A 20,419-nucleotide genomic window follows, 5' to 3' on the forward strand; every position below is an offset into this window, starting at 1 on the left:
GACAGCAGCAGGTCTTATTAGACAGACAGCAGCAGATCTGATAGTCTGAGCAGGTCTCATTAGACAGACAGCAGCAGGTCTGATAGTCTGAGCAGGTCTTATTAGACAGACAGCAGCAGGTCTGATAGTCTGAGCAGGTCTTATTAGACAGACAGCAGCAGATCTGATAGTCTGAGCAGGTCTTATTAGACAGACAGCAGCAGGTCTGATAGTCTGAGCAGGTCTTATTAGACAGACAGCAGCAGGTCTGATAGTCTGAGCAGGTCTTATTAGTCAGACAGCAGCAGGTCTGATAGTCTGAGCAGGTCTTATTAGACAGACAGCAGCAGGTCTGATAGTCTGAGCAGGTCTTATTAGACAGACAGCAGCAGGTCTGATAGTCTGAGCAGGTCTTATTAGTCAGACAGCAGCAGGTCTGATAGTCTGAGCAGGTCTTATTAGACAGACAGCAGCAGGTCTGATAGTCTGAGCAGGTCTTATTAGACAGACAGCAGCAGGTCTGATAGTCTGAGCAGGTCTTATTAGACAGACAGCAGCAGGTCTGATAGTCTGAGCAGGTCTTATTAGACAGACAGCAGCAGGTCTGATAGTCTGAGCAGGTCTTATTATAGGGTGTAGTGTATTAGTATAAAGGGTTTAGTGTGTAGGGTGTAGGGTGTAGTGTATAAAGGGCTTAGTGTGTAGGGTCTAGGGTGTAGTGTATAAAGGGTTTAGTGTGTAGGGTCTAGGGTGTAGTGTATAAAGGCTTTAGTGTGTAGGGTCTAGGGTGTAGTGTATTAGTATAAAGGGTTTAGTGTGTAGGGTCTAGGGTGTAGTGTATTAGTATAAAGGGTTTAGTGTGTAGGGTCTAGGGTGTAGTGTATTAGTATAAAGGGTTTAGTGTGTAGGGTCTAGGGTGTAGTGTATAAAGGGTTTAGTGTGCCTGGTGTCAACGGTACAGGCTGGTGGCAGAGTCAGGATTGGGCGTAAGCAGAGTGAGTCCATGACCACATCCTGCCTGGTGTCAACGGTATAAGCTGGTGGCAGAGTCAGGATTGGGCGTAAGCAGAGTGAGTCCATGACCACATCCTGCCTGGTGTCGACGGTACAGACTGGTGGCAGAGTCAGGATTGGGCGTAAGCAGAATGAGTCCATGACCACATCCTGCCTGGTGTCGACGGTACAGACTGATGACAGAGTCAGGATTGGGCGTAAGCAGAATGAGTCCATGACCACATCCTGCCTGGTGTCGACGGTACAGGCTGGTGGTGGTGTACTGGTGTGGGGAATGTTTTACTGGCGCACGCTAGGTCCCTTGATACCAATTGAGCAACGTTTCCATTCCCCGAAGAACTCAGGCTGTTCTGAAAGCAAAGGGTCCGACTAGGTACTAGATGGGTATACCTAATAAACTGGCCACTAAGTGTATGTGATTCTTACAAAGGTTTGAAATGATACCAATTGAGCAACGTTTCCATTCCCCAAAGAATTCAGGCTGTTCTGAAAGCAAAGGGTCCGACTAGGTACTAGATGGGTATACCTAATAAACTGGCCACTAAGTGTATGTGATTCTTACAAAGGTTTGAAATGATACCAATTGAGCCACGTTTCCATTCCCCAAAGAATTCAGGCTGTTCTGAAAGCAAAGGGTCCGACTAGGTACTAGATGGGTATACCTAATAAACTGGCCACTAAGTGTATGTGATTCTTACAAAGGTTTGAAATGATACCAATTGAGCAACGTTTCCATTCCCCAAAGAATTCAGGCTGTTCTGCGTCCGACCAGGTACTAATAAACTGGCAACTAAGTGTATGTGATTCATACAAAGGTTTGAAATGATTGTGTTTTAGTCCAATATTATATCTGTTTGGGCTTCTTGAGGTCAATTTGCAGTCTACAAATGATTTGTAATTATGTTCCTGTCTGAATCTAGTTGATGATCCCTGGTGTAAGGGTCTAGTGTGTACTGTACCTGACAGCACCAGCGCAGGTAGAGACTCCTCAAAGAAGACATGGTGGACAGGTAACCAGACCTGTATCTGTAAGACACATCTGGAGAGAGAGAGAGAGAGAGGCGGGGGGGGAGTAAGAGAGAGAGAGAGATGGGGGACAGAGAGGGGGAGAGAGAGAGAGAGGGGGAGAGAGAGAGAGGGGTGAGAGAGAGATGGGGGAGAGAGAGACAGAGAGAGTGACCATAATGATACTTTTCATACTATACTGGTTTTCTTTCTGAAATAAGGTAGTATAGACCTGTACTCAGTAGATCCCAGACCCCCCCACCACACACACTATATACTACTACATGCTATACTCCACACTACTATACTACACCCTACTATACTGTACTCTACTCTACTATATTCCTGCCTGTCCAGTACCAGCTCCTCTAGTTTGTGGAGATCACAGGCGATGTACTCCAGGGCCATGTCAGTGATGCGTGGGCACCAGGAGAGGTCCAGGCTCCGCAGCTTCCTCAGGTTCTCTGCTACCAGCTCCACCCCGTCATCAGTGATTTTAGAGCAGCCTGACAGGCTCAGAGCCGTGAGGTTGGGCAGGCTGTGGACCATGTTAACCACACCATGGTTGGTGATCTCCCAACACGAGTGGAGACGCAGTGTGTGAGTGGTGTAGCCCTGAGGGGGAGGGAGGGAGGGAGAGAGAGAATGAGGTTTAGGATTATATCTTTGAACTCATCATGAGAGGACCACAGTAATCTGAACTCATCATGAGAGGACCACAGTAATCTGAACTCATCATGAGAGGACCACAGTAATCTGAACTCATCATGAGAGGACCACAGTAATCTGAACTCATCATGAGAGGACCACAGTAATCTGAACTCATCATGAGAGGACCACGGTAATCTGAACTCATCATGAGAGGACCACGGTAATCTGAACTCATCATGAGAGGACCACGGTAATCTGAACTCATCATGAGAGGACCACGGTAATCTGAACTCATCATGAGAGGACCACGGTAATCTGAACTCATCATGAGAGGACCACAGTAATCTGAACTCACCATGAGAGGACCACAGTAATCTGAACTCATCATGAGAGGACCACAGTAATCTGAACTCATCAAGGAGGACCCAGTAATCTGAACTCACATGAGAGGACCACAGTAATCTGAACTCATCATGAGAGGACCACAGTAATCTGAACTCATCAAAGAGGACCACAGTAATCTGAACTCATCAAGAGAGGACCACAGTAATCTGAACTCACCATGAAGGACCACAGTAATCTGAACTCATCATGAGAGGACCACAGTAATCTGAACTCAAAGAGGACCACAGTAATCTGAACTCATCATGAGAGGATGGGAACTCATCATGAGAGGACCACAGTAATCTGAACTCATCATGAGAGGACCACAGTAATCTGAACTCACCATGAGAGGACCAGGGTAATCTGAACTCATCATGAGAGGACCACAGTAATCTGAACTCAGTTCTACACATTTTGCCACGGGAGCGAGAGAGAAGACTTTCCAATTTTATAACTAATTTCATGCAATTCTACAAAATGTTTTACATGACATTTATGATCACTGGCCCCTCCGGCTGGTAGGGGAACTGATTGCGGGCCTACAAAGGACGGGGAGAGGGGAAAAGACGTGTGTGTTTACCAGTACCTGCGTGCTCTCAATATTTAATACCTGTTTGCTTTAAGCCATGGCTGTGTCGGTTACGTGGTAGGCCTCAGGCTGAGCTCTGACAGGTTGGGCAGTAGCTGTGTGCTCTCAAATTGTAACCTACCTGTTTGGCTTGTAAGCCATTATCGGTTCGTGGTAGGCCTGCAGGCTGAGCTCTGACAGGTTGGGCAGTACCTGTGTGCTCTCTATAACAGTGTAGGATTTTAACCTACCTGTTTGGCTGTGAAGTAAGCCATGGCTGTGTCGGGTACGTGGTAGGCCTGCAGGCTGAGCTCTGACAGCACCTGTGTGCTCTCTATAACAGTGTAGGATTGTAACCTACCTGTTTGGCTGTGAAGTAAGCCATGGCTGTGTCGGTTACGTGGTAGGCCTGCAGGCTGAGCTCTGACAGGTTGGGCAGTACCTGTGTGCTCTCTATAACTGTAATTGTAACCTACCTGTTTGGCTGGAGTAAGCCATGGCTGTGAGTTACGTGGTAGGCCTGCAGGCTGAGCTCTGACAAGCAGTACCTGTGTGCTCTCTATAAGTGTGTAGGATTGTAACCTACCTGTTTGGCTGTGAAGTAAGCCATGGCTGTGTCGGTTACGTGGTAGGCCTGCAGGCTGAGCTCTGACAGGTTGGGCAGTAGCTGTGAGATGGCAGCAATGGCGTCGTCTGCTACGTTGATACAGTCGCTGACGCTGAGCGAGGTGAGCCGTGCGTTCAGGCTGGACCACAGACCGGCCTCCGTGAAGTCATTACAACCGGCCAACTCCAGATGCATCAGACCCTGCATCTGTTCCAGCATCACCTACACACACCAGACAACACACTGAGATTACACAATACACACACCCCTATCCAGCATCACCTACACACACCAGAGAACACACTGAGATTACACAATACACACACCCCTATCCAGCATCACCTACACACACCACAGACAACACACACTGAGATTACACAATACACACACACCAGACAACACACAGATTACACAATACACACACCCCTATCCAGCATCACCTACACACACCACAGACAACACACTGAGATTACACAATACACACACCCCTATCCAGCATCACCTACACACACCACAGACAACACACACTGAGATTACACAATACACACACACCTATCCAGCATCACCTACACACACACCTATCCAGCATCACCTACACACAAACCAGACAACACACTGAGATTACACAATACACACACCTATCCAGCATCACCTACACACACCACAGAGAACACACTGATATTACACAATACACACACCCCTATCCAGCATCACCTAAACACACACCACAGACAACAGACTGAGATTACACAATACACACACACCTATCCAGCATCACCTACACACACCCCTAACCAGCATCACCCAAACACACACCAGAGAACACACTGAGATTACACAATACACACACACCTATCCAGCATCACCTACACACACCAGACAACACACTGAGATTACACAATACACACCCCTATCCAGCATCACCTAAACACACACCTATCCAGCATCACCTACACACACCACAGAGAACACACTGATATTACACAATACACACACCCCTATCCAGCATCACCTAAACACACACCACAGACAACAGACTGAGATTACACAATACACACACACCTATCCAGCATCACCTACACACACCCCTAACCAGCATCACCTAAACACACACCAGAGAACACACTGAGATTACACAATACACACACACCTATCCAGCATCACCTAGACACACCAGACAACACACTGAGATTACACAATACACACACACCACAGAGAACACACTGAGATTACACAATACACACACCCCTATCCAGCATCACCTACACACACACCACAGACAACACACTGAGATTACACAATACACACACACCTATCCAGCATCACCTACACACACACAGAGAACACACACTGAGTTTGCAGAAAACACACACCCTTATTCAGCATCACCTACACACACACACCACAGAGAACACACACTGAGTTTACAGAATACACACACACCTATCCGGCATCACCTATACACACACACACACCACAGAGAACACACACTGAGTTTACAACGATACAACTCTGATATAACTGATACAACTCTGATATAACTGATACAACTCTGATACAACTCTGATACAACTCTGATACAACTCTGATACAACTCTGATACAACTCTGATATAACTCTGATATAACTCTGATATAACTCTGATACAATGATACAACTCTGATACAACTCTGTAACTCTGAACTCTGATATAACATGATATAACCTGATATAACTGATATAATCTGATATAACTCTGATATAACTCTGATATAACCTGATATAACTGATACAACTCTGATATAACTCATAACTGATACAACTCTGATACAACTCTGATATAACTGATAACTCTGATCAACTCTGATACAACCTGATATAATCTGATATAACTCTGATATCATGATATAACTGATATAACTGATACAATCTGATATAACTCTGATATAACTGATACAACTCTGATACAACTCTGATATAACTGTTCAACTCTGATATAAGGACAACTCTGATACAACTCTGAACTCATACAACTCTGATATAACCTGATATAATCTGATACAACTCTGATACAACTCTGATACAACCTGATACAACTCTGATACAATCTGATATAACTCATAACTGATATAACTGATATAACCTGATATAACATATAATCTGATATAACTCATATAACTGAGGACAACACTGATATAATCTGAACTCAACTCTGATACAACCTGATATAACAGTACAACTCTGAACTCACAACTCTGATATAACCTGATATAACTCTGATATAACTCATAACATGATATAACTGATACAACTCTGATATAACTCTGATATAACTCAACTCTGATACATGATATAACTGATACAACCTGATATAACTGTAATCTGAACTGATACAACTCTGATATAACTGATACAACTCTGATATAACTCTGATATAACTCTGATACAACTCTGATACAACTCTGATATAACTGATACAACTGATACAACTCTGATACAACTCTGATATAACTCTGATATAACTCTGATATAACTCTGATATAACTCTGATATAACTGATACAACTCTGATATAACTGATACAACTCTGATACAACTCTGATATTGATACAACTGATATAACTGATACAATGATACAACTCTGATATAACTCTGATATAACTGATTTCTGATACAACTGATTTGATATAACTCTGATATAACTCTGATACAACTCTGATATAACTCTGATACAACTCTGATATAACTGATACAACTCTGACACAACTCTGATATAACTGATACAACTCTGATACAACTCTGATACAACTCTGATATAACTCATATAACCTGATATAACTGATACAACTCTGATATAACTCTGATATAATTGATACAACCTGATACAACTGATATTGATACAACTCTGATACAACTCTGATACAACTCTGATATAACTGATACAACTCTGATACAACTCTGATACAACTCTGATATAACTGATACAACTCTGATACAACTCTGATACAACTCTGATATAACTCTGATATAACTCTGATATAACTCTGATATAACTGATACAACTCTGATATAACTCTGATATAACTGATACAACCTGATATTGGCTGATACAACTCTGATACAACCTGATATGGCTGATACAACTCTGATATAACTCTGATACAACTCTGATAGGCCTGACACAAGATATAACTGAGCTCTGATACAGGTTGATACAAGATACAACTGTGATACAACTCTGATAACTCTGATATAACTGATACAATCTGATAACCTATAACCTGTTTGGCTGATATAACTCTGATATAACCTGATATGGCTGATGTTGATATAACTGATACAACTCTGATAGGCTCTGATATAACTGATACAACTCTGATATAACTGATACAACTCTGATACAACTCTGATACAACTCTGATACAACTCTGATACAACTCTGATATAACTCTGATATAATGATATAACTCTGATACAACTCTGACACAACTCTGTTTGGCTGTGACTCTGATATACTCTGATATAAGCTCTGATGGCTGATGTCTGATATTACAACTCTGATACAACGTGATACAACTCTGCAACTCTGATACAGCTCTGATACAACTGATACAACTGATATAACTCTGATATAAGTACTGTGATACAACTCTGCAGCTGATATAACTCTGATATAACTCTGATATAACTCTGATACAACTCTGATACTGATATAACTCTGATACAACTGATATAACTCTGATATAACTCTGATATAACTGTACAAGGCTGATATAACTGATATAACTCTGATATAACTCTGATATAACTCTGATACAACTCTGATATAACTCCAGATGCATCTGATACAACTCTGATCTGATACAACTCTGATATAACTCTGATACAACTCTGATATAACTCTGATATAACTGATACACTGATATAACCAGACAACACTCTGATATAACTCTGATATAACTCTGATATAACACAACTCTGATATAACTGATACAACTCTGATCCAGCTGATCAACCTGATACAACTCTGATACAACCAGACAACAACACTGATATAAGATATACACTGATACACACAACTCCCTGATATCCAGCATCACCTGATACAACTGATATAACTCTGATATAACACTGATATAAGATACAACACTGATATAACTGATACAACTGATATAACTCTGATATCCAGCATCACCTACACACACCTGATACAAGATACAACTCTGATACAACTCTGATACAACTCTGATATAACTTGATATAACTCTGATATAACTCTGATATAACTCTACAACTCACTGATACAACTCTGATATAACTGATACAACTGAGACAACTGATACAACTCTGATATAACTCTGATACAACTCTGATATAACTGATACAACCTGATATCCAGATCACCTGATACAACATATAACCACAGACAACTCTGATACAACTGATACAACTCTGATACAACAATAACTGATACAAGCATAACTGATACAACACTGATACAACCTGATATCCAGATACAACTCTGATATAACTGACACAACCTGATATAACTGATACAACTACTGATACATCATAATGACACACTGAATAACTCTGATATAACTCTGATACAACATACAACCTGATATAACTCTGATACAACTGATACAACAGAGAAACTCTGATATAATGATATAACTCTGATACAACTCTGATATAACTGATACAACTCTGATATAACCTGATACAACTGATACAACTCTGATATAACTCTGATACACTCTGATACAACTCTGATACAACTGATACAACTCTGATACAACTGATATAACTGATACAACTCTGATACACACTGATACAATACAATGATACAACTCTGATATAACTGATACAACTCTGATCCAATCACCTACACACAACTCTGATACAACACACTGATATACACTGATACAACTCTGATATAACTGATACATCATATAACTGATACAACTCTGATATAACTGATACAACTCTGATACAACTCTGATATAACTCTGACATAATGATACAACTGATATAACTCTGATATAACTCTGATACAACTCTGATATAACTGATACAACTCTGATATAACTCTGATACAACTCTGATACAACTCTGATATAACTGATACAACTCTGATACAACTGATACAACCTGATCCAACTGATACAACCTGATATAACTGATACAACCCAACTCTGATATAACTCTGATACAGCTGATACAATGATACAACTCTGATACAACTCTGATATAACTGATACAACTGATACAACTGATACAACTCTGATATAACTCTGATATAACTCTGATATAACTGATAACTCTGATACAACTCTGATACAACTCAGAGATACAACACTGATATAACTCTGATACAACTCTGATATAACTCTGATACAACTCTGATATAACTCTGATATAACCTGATATAACTGATACAACTCTGATACAGACTGATATAACACTGATATAACTCTGATATAACTGATATAACTGAATACTGATATAACTGATACAACCTGATACAGCTGATACAACTCTGATACAACTGATACACTCTGATACAACTCTGATACAACTCTGATATAACTGATATAACTGATACAACTGATATAACTCTGATATAACTCTGATATAACTCTGATATAACTGATACAACACTGATATAACTCTGATACAACTCTGCATAACTCTGATACACTCTGATATAACTGATACAACTCTGATATAACTCTGATATAACTTGATATAACTCTGATATAACTCTGATAAAACTCTGATATCTGATATAACTGATACTGATAACTCTGATACAACTCTGATATAACTCTGATATAACTGATATAACTCTGATATAACTGATACAACTCTGATATAACTCTGATATAACTCTGATATAACTCTGATATAACTCTGATATAACTCTGATATAACTGATATAACTGATACAACTCTGATATAACTGATACAACTGATACAACTCTGATACAACTCTGATACAACTCTGATACAACTCTGATATAACTGATACAACTCTGATATAACTGATATAACTCTGATACAATGATAACTCTGATACAACTCTGATATAACTCTGATATAACTGATATAACTCTGATACAACTCTGATATAACTCTGATATAACTCTGATATAATGATACAACTGATATAACTGATACAACTCTGATATAACTCTGATACAACTCTGATATAACTGATACAACTCTGATACAACTCTGATGATACAACTCTGATACAACTCTGATACAACTCTGATACAACTCTGATACAACTCTGATATAACTCTGATATAACTCTGATACAACTCTGATACAACTCTGATACAACTCTGATACAACTCTGATACAACTCTGATATAACTGATACAACTGATACAACTCTGATATAACTCTGATACAACTCTGATACAACTCTGATACAACTCTGATACAACTCTGATACAACTCTGATACAACTCTGATATAACTGATACAACTCTGATATAACTCTGATACAACTCTGATATCTGATACAACTCTGATACAACTCTGATACAACTCTGATACAACTCTGATACAACTCTGATACAACTCTGATACAACTCTGATACAACTCTGATACAACTCTGATATAACTCTGATACAACTGATATAACTGATACAACTCTGATATAACTGATACAACTCTGATATAACTCTGATACAACTCTGATATAACTCTCTGATACAACTCTGATATAACTCTGATATAACTCTGATACAACTCTGATATAACTGATACAACTCTGATATAACTCTGATACAACTCTATAACTCTGATATACTGATATAACTCTGATACAACTGATATAACTGATACAACTCTGATATAACTGATACAACTGATACAACTCTGATATAACTCTGATACAACTCTGATACAACTCTGATACAACTCTGATACAACTCTGATACAACTCTGATATAACTCTGATATAACTCTGATACAACTGATACAACTCTGATACAACTCTGATACAACTCTGATACAACTCTGATACAACAACTGATACAACTCTGATATAACTCTGATACAACTCTGATACAACTCTGATACAACTCTGATATAACTCTGATACAACTCTGATACAACTCTGATATAATGATACAACTCTGATATAACTGATACAACTGATACAACTCTGATATAACTGATACAACTCTGATATAACTCTGATATAACTGATACAACTCTGATACAACTCTGATACAACTCTGATATAACTCTGATACAACTCTGATACAACTCTGATACAACTCTGATACAACTCTGATACAACTCTGATACAACTGATATAACTGATACAACTCTGATATAACAACTCTGATACAACTCTGATACAACTCTGATATAACTCTGATACAACTCTGATATAACTCTGATATAACTCTGATATAACTCTGATATAACTCTGACAATGATACAACTCTGATATAACTCTGATATAACTCTCTGATACAACTCTGATACAACTCTGATACAACTCTGATATAACTCTGATATAACTCTGATATAACTGATATGATACAACTCTGATATAACTCTGATACAACTCTGATATAACTCTGATATAACTCTGATATAACTCTGATATAACTAACTGATATAACTCTGATATAACTGATATAACTCTGATATAACTCTGATATGATATAACTCTGATAACTCTGATATAACTCTGATACAACTCTGATATAACTCTGATATAACTCTGATACAACTCTGATATAACTCTGATATAACTCTGATATAACTCTGATATAACTCTGATATAACTCTGATATAACTCTGATACAACTCTGATATAACTCTGATATAACTGATATAACTCTGATATAACTGATATAACTCTGATACAACTCTGATATAACTCTGATATAACTCTGATATAACTCTGATATAACTGATACAACTCTGATATAACTCTGATACAACTCTGATATAACTCTGATATAACTCTGATATAACTCTGATACAACTCTGATATAACTCTGATACAACTCTGATATAACTCTGATACAACTCTGATATAATGATAACTCTGATACAACTCTGATATAACTCTGATATAACTCTGATATAACTCTGATACAACTCTGATATAACTCTGATATAACTCTGATATAACTCTGATATAACTCTGATATAACTCTGATATAACTCTGATACAACTCTGATATAACTCTGATACAACTCTGATATAACTCTGATACAACTCTCTGATATAACTCTGATACAACTCTGATATAACTCTGATATAACTCTGATACTCTGATATAACTCTGATACAACTCTGATATACAACTCTGATATAACTCTGATACAACTCTGATATAACTCTGATACAACTCTGATATAACTCTGATATAACTCTGATACAACTCTGATACAACTGATATGATATAACTCTGATATAACTCTGATATAACTCTGATATAACTGATACAACTCTGATATAACTCTGATATAACTCTGATATAACTCTGATATAACTCTGATATAACTCTGATATAACTGATCTGATATAACTCTGATATAACTCTGATATAACTCTGATATAACTGATACAACTCTGATATAACTCTGATATAACTCTGATATAACTCTGATATAACTGATATAACTCTGATATATAACTCTGATATAACTCTGATATAACTCTGATATAACTCTGATACAACTCTGATATAACTCTGATATAACTCTGATATAACCTGATATAACTCTGATATAACTGATAACTGATATCTGATACAACTCTGATATAACTCTGATATAACTCTGATATAACTGATCTGATACAACTCTATAACTGATGATATAACTCTGATACAACTCTGATATAACTCTGATACAACTCTGATATAACTCTGATATAACTCTGATACAACTGATACAACTCTGATACAACTCTGATACAACTCTGATACAACTCTGATACAACTCTGATATAACTGATACAACTCTGATATAACTCTGATATAACTCTGATACAACTCTGATACAACTCTGATATAACTCTGATATAACTCTGATACAACTCTGATACAACTCTGATACAACTCTGATATAACTCTGATACAACTCTGATACAACTCTGATACAACTCTGATATAACTCTGATACAACTCTGATATAACTCTGATATAACTGATACAACTCTGATATAACTCTGATACAACTCTGATACAACTCTGATACAACTCTGATACAACTCTGATACAACTCTGATATAACTGATACAACTCTGATATAACTCTGATACAACTCTGATATAACTGATACAACTCTGATATAACTCTGATACAACTCTGATATAACTCTGATACAACTCTGATACAACTCTGATACAACTCTGATACAACTCTGATACAACTCTGATATAACTGATACAACTCTGATATAACTCTGATATAACTCTGATACAACTCTGATACAACTCTGATATAACTCTGATATAACTGATACAACTGATATAACTCTGATACAACTCTGATACAACTCTGATACAACTCTGATGATACAACTCTGATATAACTCTGATACAACTGATACAACTCTGATATAACTCTGATACAACTCTGATACAACTCTGATACAACTCTGATACAACTCTGATACAACTCTGATATAACTGATACAACTCTGATATAACTCTGATATAACTCTGATACAACTCTGATACAACTCTGATATAACTCTGATACAACTCTGATACAACTCTGATACAACTCTGATATAACTCTGATATAACTCTGATACAACTCTGATACAACTGATACAACTCTGATATAACTCTGATATAACTCTGATACAACTCTGATACAACTCTGATATAACTCTGATATAACTGATATAACTCTGATACAACTCTGATACAACTGATACAACTCTGATATAACTCTGATATAACTCTGATACAACTCTGATATAACTCTGATACAACTCTGATATAACTCTGATATAACTCTGATACAACTCTGATACAACTCTGATACAACTCTGATACAACTCTGATACAACTCTGATATAACTGATATAACTCTGATACAACTCTGATACAACTGATACAACTCTGATATAACTCTGATATAACTCTGATACAACTCTGATATAACTCTGATATAACTCTGATACAACTCTGATACAACTCTGATATAACTCTGATATAACTCTGATATAACTCTGATATAATCAATCTACGCACAATATCCAATAATGACGAAGCAAAAACAGGTTTTTAGACATTTTCGCAAATGTATTAAAAATCAGCGCTCTGGAGCAGGTTTTCATCAAGGATCTCTCTGTACTTTGCTCCGTTCATCTTTCCCTCCATCCTGACTAGTCTCCCAGTCCCTGCAGGTAAAAAACATTCCCACGGCATGATGCTGCCACCACCATGCTTCACTGTAGGGATGGTGCCAGGTCTCCTCCAGACGTGACACTTGGCATTCAGGCCAAAGAGTTCAATATTGGTTTCATCAGACGAGAGAATCTTGTTTCTCATGGTCTGAGAGTCCTTTAGATGCCTTTTGGCAAACTCCAAGTGGGCTGTCATGTGCCTTTTACTGAGGAGTGGCTTCCATCTGGCCACTCTACCAATCAGGCCTGATTGGTGGAGTGCTGCACAGATGGTTCTCCTATCTCCACAGAGGAACTCTATCAGAGTGACCATCGGGTTCTTGTTTACCTCCCTGACCAAGGCCCTTCTTCCCCGATTGCTCAGTTTGGCCGGGCGGCCAGCCCTAGGAAGAGTCTTGGTGGTTCCAAACTTCTTCCATTTAAGAATGATGGAGGTATTGTGTTCTTGGGGACCTTTAATGCCGCAGAAATGTTTTGGTACCCTTCCCCAGATCTGTGCCTCGACACAATCCTGTCTCTGAGCTGTACGGACAATTCCTTCGACCTCATAGCTTGGTTTTTACTCTGACATGCACTGTCAACTCTGGGACTTTATATAGAAAGATATGTGCTTTTCCAAATCATGACCAATCAACTGAATGTACCACAGGTGGACTCCAATCAAGTTGTAGAAAACATCTCAAGGATGATCAATGGAAACAGGATGCACCTGAGCTCAATTTCGAGTCTCATAGCAAAGGCTCTGAATACTTCTGTAAATAACATCAGGTGTTTCTGCTATTGATATGGTCTCTCTCTCTCTCTCTCTCTCTCTCTCTCTCTCTCTTTCTCTGTCTCTCTCAAAGGCTCTGAATATTTCTGTAAAAAAGGTATTTCTGTTTTTTACTTTTGAATACATTTGCAAAAATGTATAAAAAGCTGTTTTTTTATTTAACCTTTATTTACCCAGGAAAGTCAGTTAAGAACAAATTCTTATTTACAATGACGGCCTGCCGGGGAACAGTGGGTTAACTGCCTTGTTCAGGGGCAGAACGACAGAGTTTTACCTCGTCAGCTCGGGGACTCGATCTTGCTACCTTTCAGTTACTAGTCCAACGCTCTTACCACTAGGCTACCCTGCCGCATTATGGGCTATTGTGTGTAGATTGATGAGGATTAAAAAATATATATATTTTAGAAATGTGGAAAAAGTCAAGGGGTCTGAATACTTTGTGAAGGCACTGTAACTCTAAGGACTCACTCGGATCAGCAGTAGATGCCAGGTAGAGCACGCTAGACATTTAAAGGTCATTTCCCATTGAGCCGACAAAACGCAGCGTTTATCTGTGAATGCAGTCTCCGCTAAAGTGGGAACATTACCTTTAAATGGTGCAATAGTGGACAAAGTGCAATCGGGGATTGAATCCTAAGCCTAAGTGATTTAAGTCAACTCAATGCCTGTTTATCCTCCAACGGTCATATTCAAACTACGGACCAGGAGCCTCATCCGGTACCATACTTCCTGAACGTCAGCTCATCTCATCAACAACACAACTTCCTGTGACTCTGAACGTCAGCTCATCTCATCAACAACACAACTTCCTGTGACTCTGAACGTCAGCTCATCTCATCGACAACACAACTTCCTGTGACTCTGAACGTCAGCTCATCTCATCAACAACACAACTTCCTGTGACTCTGAACGTCAGCTCAGCTCATCTCATCGACAACACAACTTCCTGTGACTCTGAACGTCAGCTCATCTCATCGACAACACAACTTCCTGTGACTCTGAACGTCAGCTCATCTCATCAACAACACAACTTCCTGTGACTCTGAACGTCAGCTCAGCTCATCTCATCGACAACACAACTTCCTGTGACTCTGAACGTCAGCTCATCTCATCAACAACACAACTTCCTGTGACTCTGAACGTCAGCTCATCTCATCAACAACACAACTTCCTGTGACTCTGAACGTCAGCTCATCTCATCAACAACACAACTTCCTGTGACTCTGAACGTCAGCTCATCTCATCAACAACACAACTTCCTGTGACTCTGAACGTCAGCTCATCTCATCAACAACACAACTTCCTGTGACTCTGAACTGCTCATCTCATCAACAACACAACTTCCTGTGACTCAGTCAGCTCATCTCATCAACAACACAACTTCCTGTGACTCTGAACGTCAGCTCATCTCATCAACAACACAACCACAACAATGTCCCTGACAATAAGGTGCACAATATACTGTAAGGCCGACATGTTTCCCTTCACAAAGACCTCTGCACTATGAACTAACTCAGAGGCAACCTTCTAAATAACCGGAGCTCCAATACTGAACCTCACAATTGTGTTGAATGTGGCCTGTTAAATCGCACTGTAACTAAATCTTCGGTTTTAACAAAAACTCCCAACATAAATCACGCAGCAGATTATATTTTCACTAAGAGTTCGTTAAGCTCACAGCGCAGGCGTCTTAGCGATAGGAAAATGTCGCCTTAAGTGTACTCGATGCACAATTATTTATTGAAATGACAGTGCTAGTTCATGTTGTCTTTTCACAGTCCGTGACAGATAGTAAAACTGTGTCTCTCTTGCTAATCTGACAGACTGGCTGTGCCCTACGAGGTATGGGCCGTACAGTGCTGTGTGCCAATAGAGGTGGAATGTACAGTAGTCCATACAACAACACCACCACCACAGACAAGCAGGGTGGATCACAACAACACCACAGTAGTCCATACTCACAACACCACAGTAGTCCATACTCACAACACCACAGTACAACAACACCACAGTAGTCCATACTCACAACACCACAGTAGTCCAACAACACCACAGTAGTCCATAGTCCATACAACAACACCACAGTAGTCCATACTCACAACAACACCACAGTAGCCCATACTCACAACACCACCACAGTAGTCCATACTCACAACAACACCACAGTAGTCCATACTCACAACACCACCACAGTAGTCCATACTCACAAGACCACAGTACTCACACAACAACACCACAGTAGTCCATACTCACAACACCACCACAGTAGTCCATACTCACAACAACACCACAGTAGTCCATACTCACAACAACACCACAGTAGTCCATACTCACAACACCACCACAGTAGTCCATACTCACAACACCACCACAGTAGTCCATACTCACAACAACACCACAGTAGTCCATACTCACAACACCACCACAGTAATACATATTCACAACACCACAGTAGTCCATACTCACAACACCACCACAGTAGTCCATACTCACAACAACACCACAGTAGTCCATACTCACAACACCACCACAGTAATACATATTCACAACACCACAGTAGTCCATACTAACAACACACCACAGTAGTCCATACACAACAACACCACAGTAGTCCATACTCACAACACCACCACAGTAGTCCATACTCACAACACCACCACAGTAGTCCACTCACAACACCACCACAGTAGTCCATACTCACAACACCACCACAGTAGTCCATACTCACAACACCACCACAGTAGTCCATACTCACAACACCACCACAGTAATACATATTCACAACACCACAGTAGTCCATACTCACAACACCACCACAGTATTCACAACACCACAGTAGTCCATATTCACAACACCACCACAGTAGTCCATACTCACAACAACACAGTAGTTCCAGACTAACAACACACCACAGTAGTCCATATTCACAACACCACAGTAGTCCATACTAACAACAACACCACAGTAGTCCATACTAACAACACCACCACAGTAGTCCATATTCACAACAACCACCACAGTAGTCCATAGTCCATATTCACAACACCACCACAGTAGTCCATACTCACAACACCACCACAGTAGTCCATATTCACAACACCACCACAGTAGTCCATACTCACAACAACACCACAGTAGTCCATATTCACACCACCACCACAGTAGTCCATACTCACAACACCACCACAGTAGTCCATACTCACAACAACACAGTAGTCCATACTAACAACAACACCACAGTAGTCCATACTCACAACACCACAGTAGTCCATACTCACAACACCACAGTAGTCCATACTAACAACAACACCACAGTAGTCCATACTCACAACACCACCACAGTAGTCCTTACTCACAACACCACAGTAGTCCATACTCACAACACCACAGTAGTCCATACTAACAACACCACCACAGTAGCCCATACTAACAACACCACCACAGTAGTCCATACTAACAACACCACCACAGTAGTCTATACTCACAACACCACAGTAGTCCATACTAACAACACCACCACAGTAGTCCATACTAACAACAACACCACAGTAGTCCATACTCACAACACCACCACAGTAGTACATATTCACAACACCACAGTAGTCCATACTCACAACACCACCACAGTAGTCCATACTCACAACACCACCACAGTAGTCCATATTCACAACACCACCACAGTAGTCCATACTCACAACACCACAGTGGTCCATATTCACAACAACACAGTAGTCCATACTCACAACAACACAGTAGTCCATACTAACAACAACATCACAGTAGTCCATACTCACAACACCACAGTAGTCCATACTCACAACACCACAGTAGTCCATACTAACAACAACACCACAGTAGTCCATACTCACAACACCACCACAGTAGTCCTTACTCACAAAACCACAGTAGTCCATACTCACAACACCACAGTAGTCCATACTAACAACACCACCACAGTAGCCCATACTAACAACACCACCACAGTAGTCCATACTAACAACACCACCACAGTAGTCCATATTCACACCACCACCACAGTAATACATATTCACAACACCACAGTAGTCCATATTCACAACACCACCACAGTAGTCTATACTCACAACACCACAGTAGTCCATACTAACAACACCACCACAGTAGTCCATATTCACACCACCACCACAGTAATACATATTCACAACACCACAGTAGTCCATATTCACAACACCACCACAGTAGTCCATACTCACAACACCACCACAGTAGTCCATACTCACAACACCACCACAGTAGTCCATACTCACAACACCACCACAGTAGTACATATTCACAACACCACAGTAGTCCATATTCACAACACCACCACAGTAGTCCATACTCACAACACCACAGTGGTCCATATTCACAACAACACAGTAGTCCATATTCACACCAACACAGTAGTCCATACTCACAACACCACAGTAGTCCATACTCACAACAACACAGTAGTTTAGACTAACAACACCACCACAGTAGTCCATACTCACAACACCACAGTAGTCCATACTAACAACGACACCACAGTAGTCCATACTCACAACACCACCACAGTAGTCCATACTAACAACGACACCACAGTAGTCCATACTCACAACACCACCACAGTAGTCCATACTCACAACACCACCACAGTAGTCCATACTCACAACACCACCACAGTAGTCCATATTCACAACACCACCACAGTAGTCCATACTCACAACACCACCACAGTAGTCCATACTCACAACACCACCACAGTAGTCCATATTCACAACACCACCACAGTAGTCCATACTCACAACAACACCACAGTAGTCCATATTCACAACACCACCACAGTAGTCCATACTCACACCACCACAGTAGTCCATACTCACAACAACACAGTAGTCCATACTAACAACAACACCACAGTAGTCCATACTCACAACACCACAGTAGTCCATACTCACAACACCACAGTAGTCCATACTAACAACAACACCACAGTAGTCCATACTCACAACACCACCACAGTAGTCCATACTAACAACAACACCACGGTAGTCCA

At 39.9% G+C, this 20,419-nt stretch overlaps 1 protein-coding gene across 1 annotated transcript in view; it reads right to left on the bottom strand.

The window, feature by feature from the left end:
- Positions 1-20,419, bottom strand: part of LOC115123466 (F-box and leucine-rich repeat protein 16) — a 38,231-nt gene that overhangs the window by 13,285 nt on the left and 4,527 nt on the right. The window contains exons 2-4 of the mRNA XM_065010851.1: positions 4,188-4,430; positions 2,312-2,613; positions 1,953-2,013 (exon numbers count right to left, since the gene is read on the bottom strand). Of these exons, the coding sequence (XP_064866923.1) occupies positions 1,953-2,013; positions 2,312-2,613; positions 4,188-4,430 (606 nt within the window). The remainder of the gene's footprint in view (positions 1-1,952; positions 2,014-2,311; positions 2,614-4,187; positions 4,431-20,419) is intronic.

This window comes from Oncorhynchus nerka, linkage group LG26, assembly GCF_034236695.1.
Source record: "Oncorhynchus nerka isolate Pitt River linkage group LG26, Oner_Uvic_2.0, whole genome shotgun sequence".
Classification (NCBI taxonomy): Eukaryota; Metazoa; Chordata; class Actinopteri; order Salmoniformes; family Salmonidae; genus Oncorhynchus; species Oncorhynchus nerka.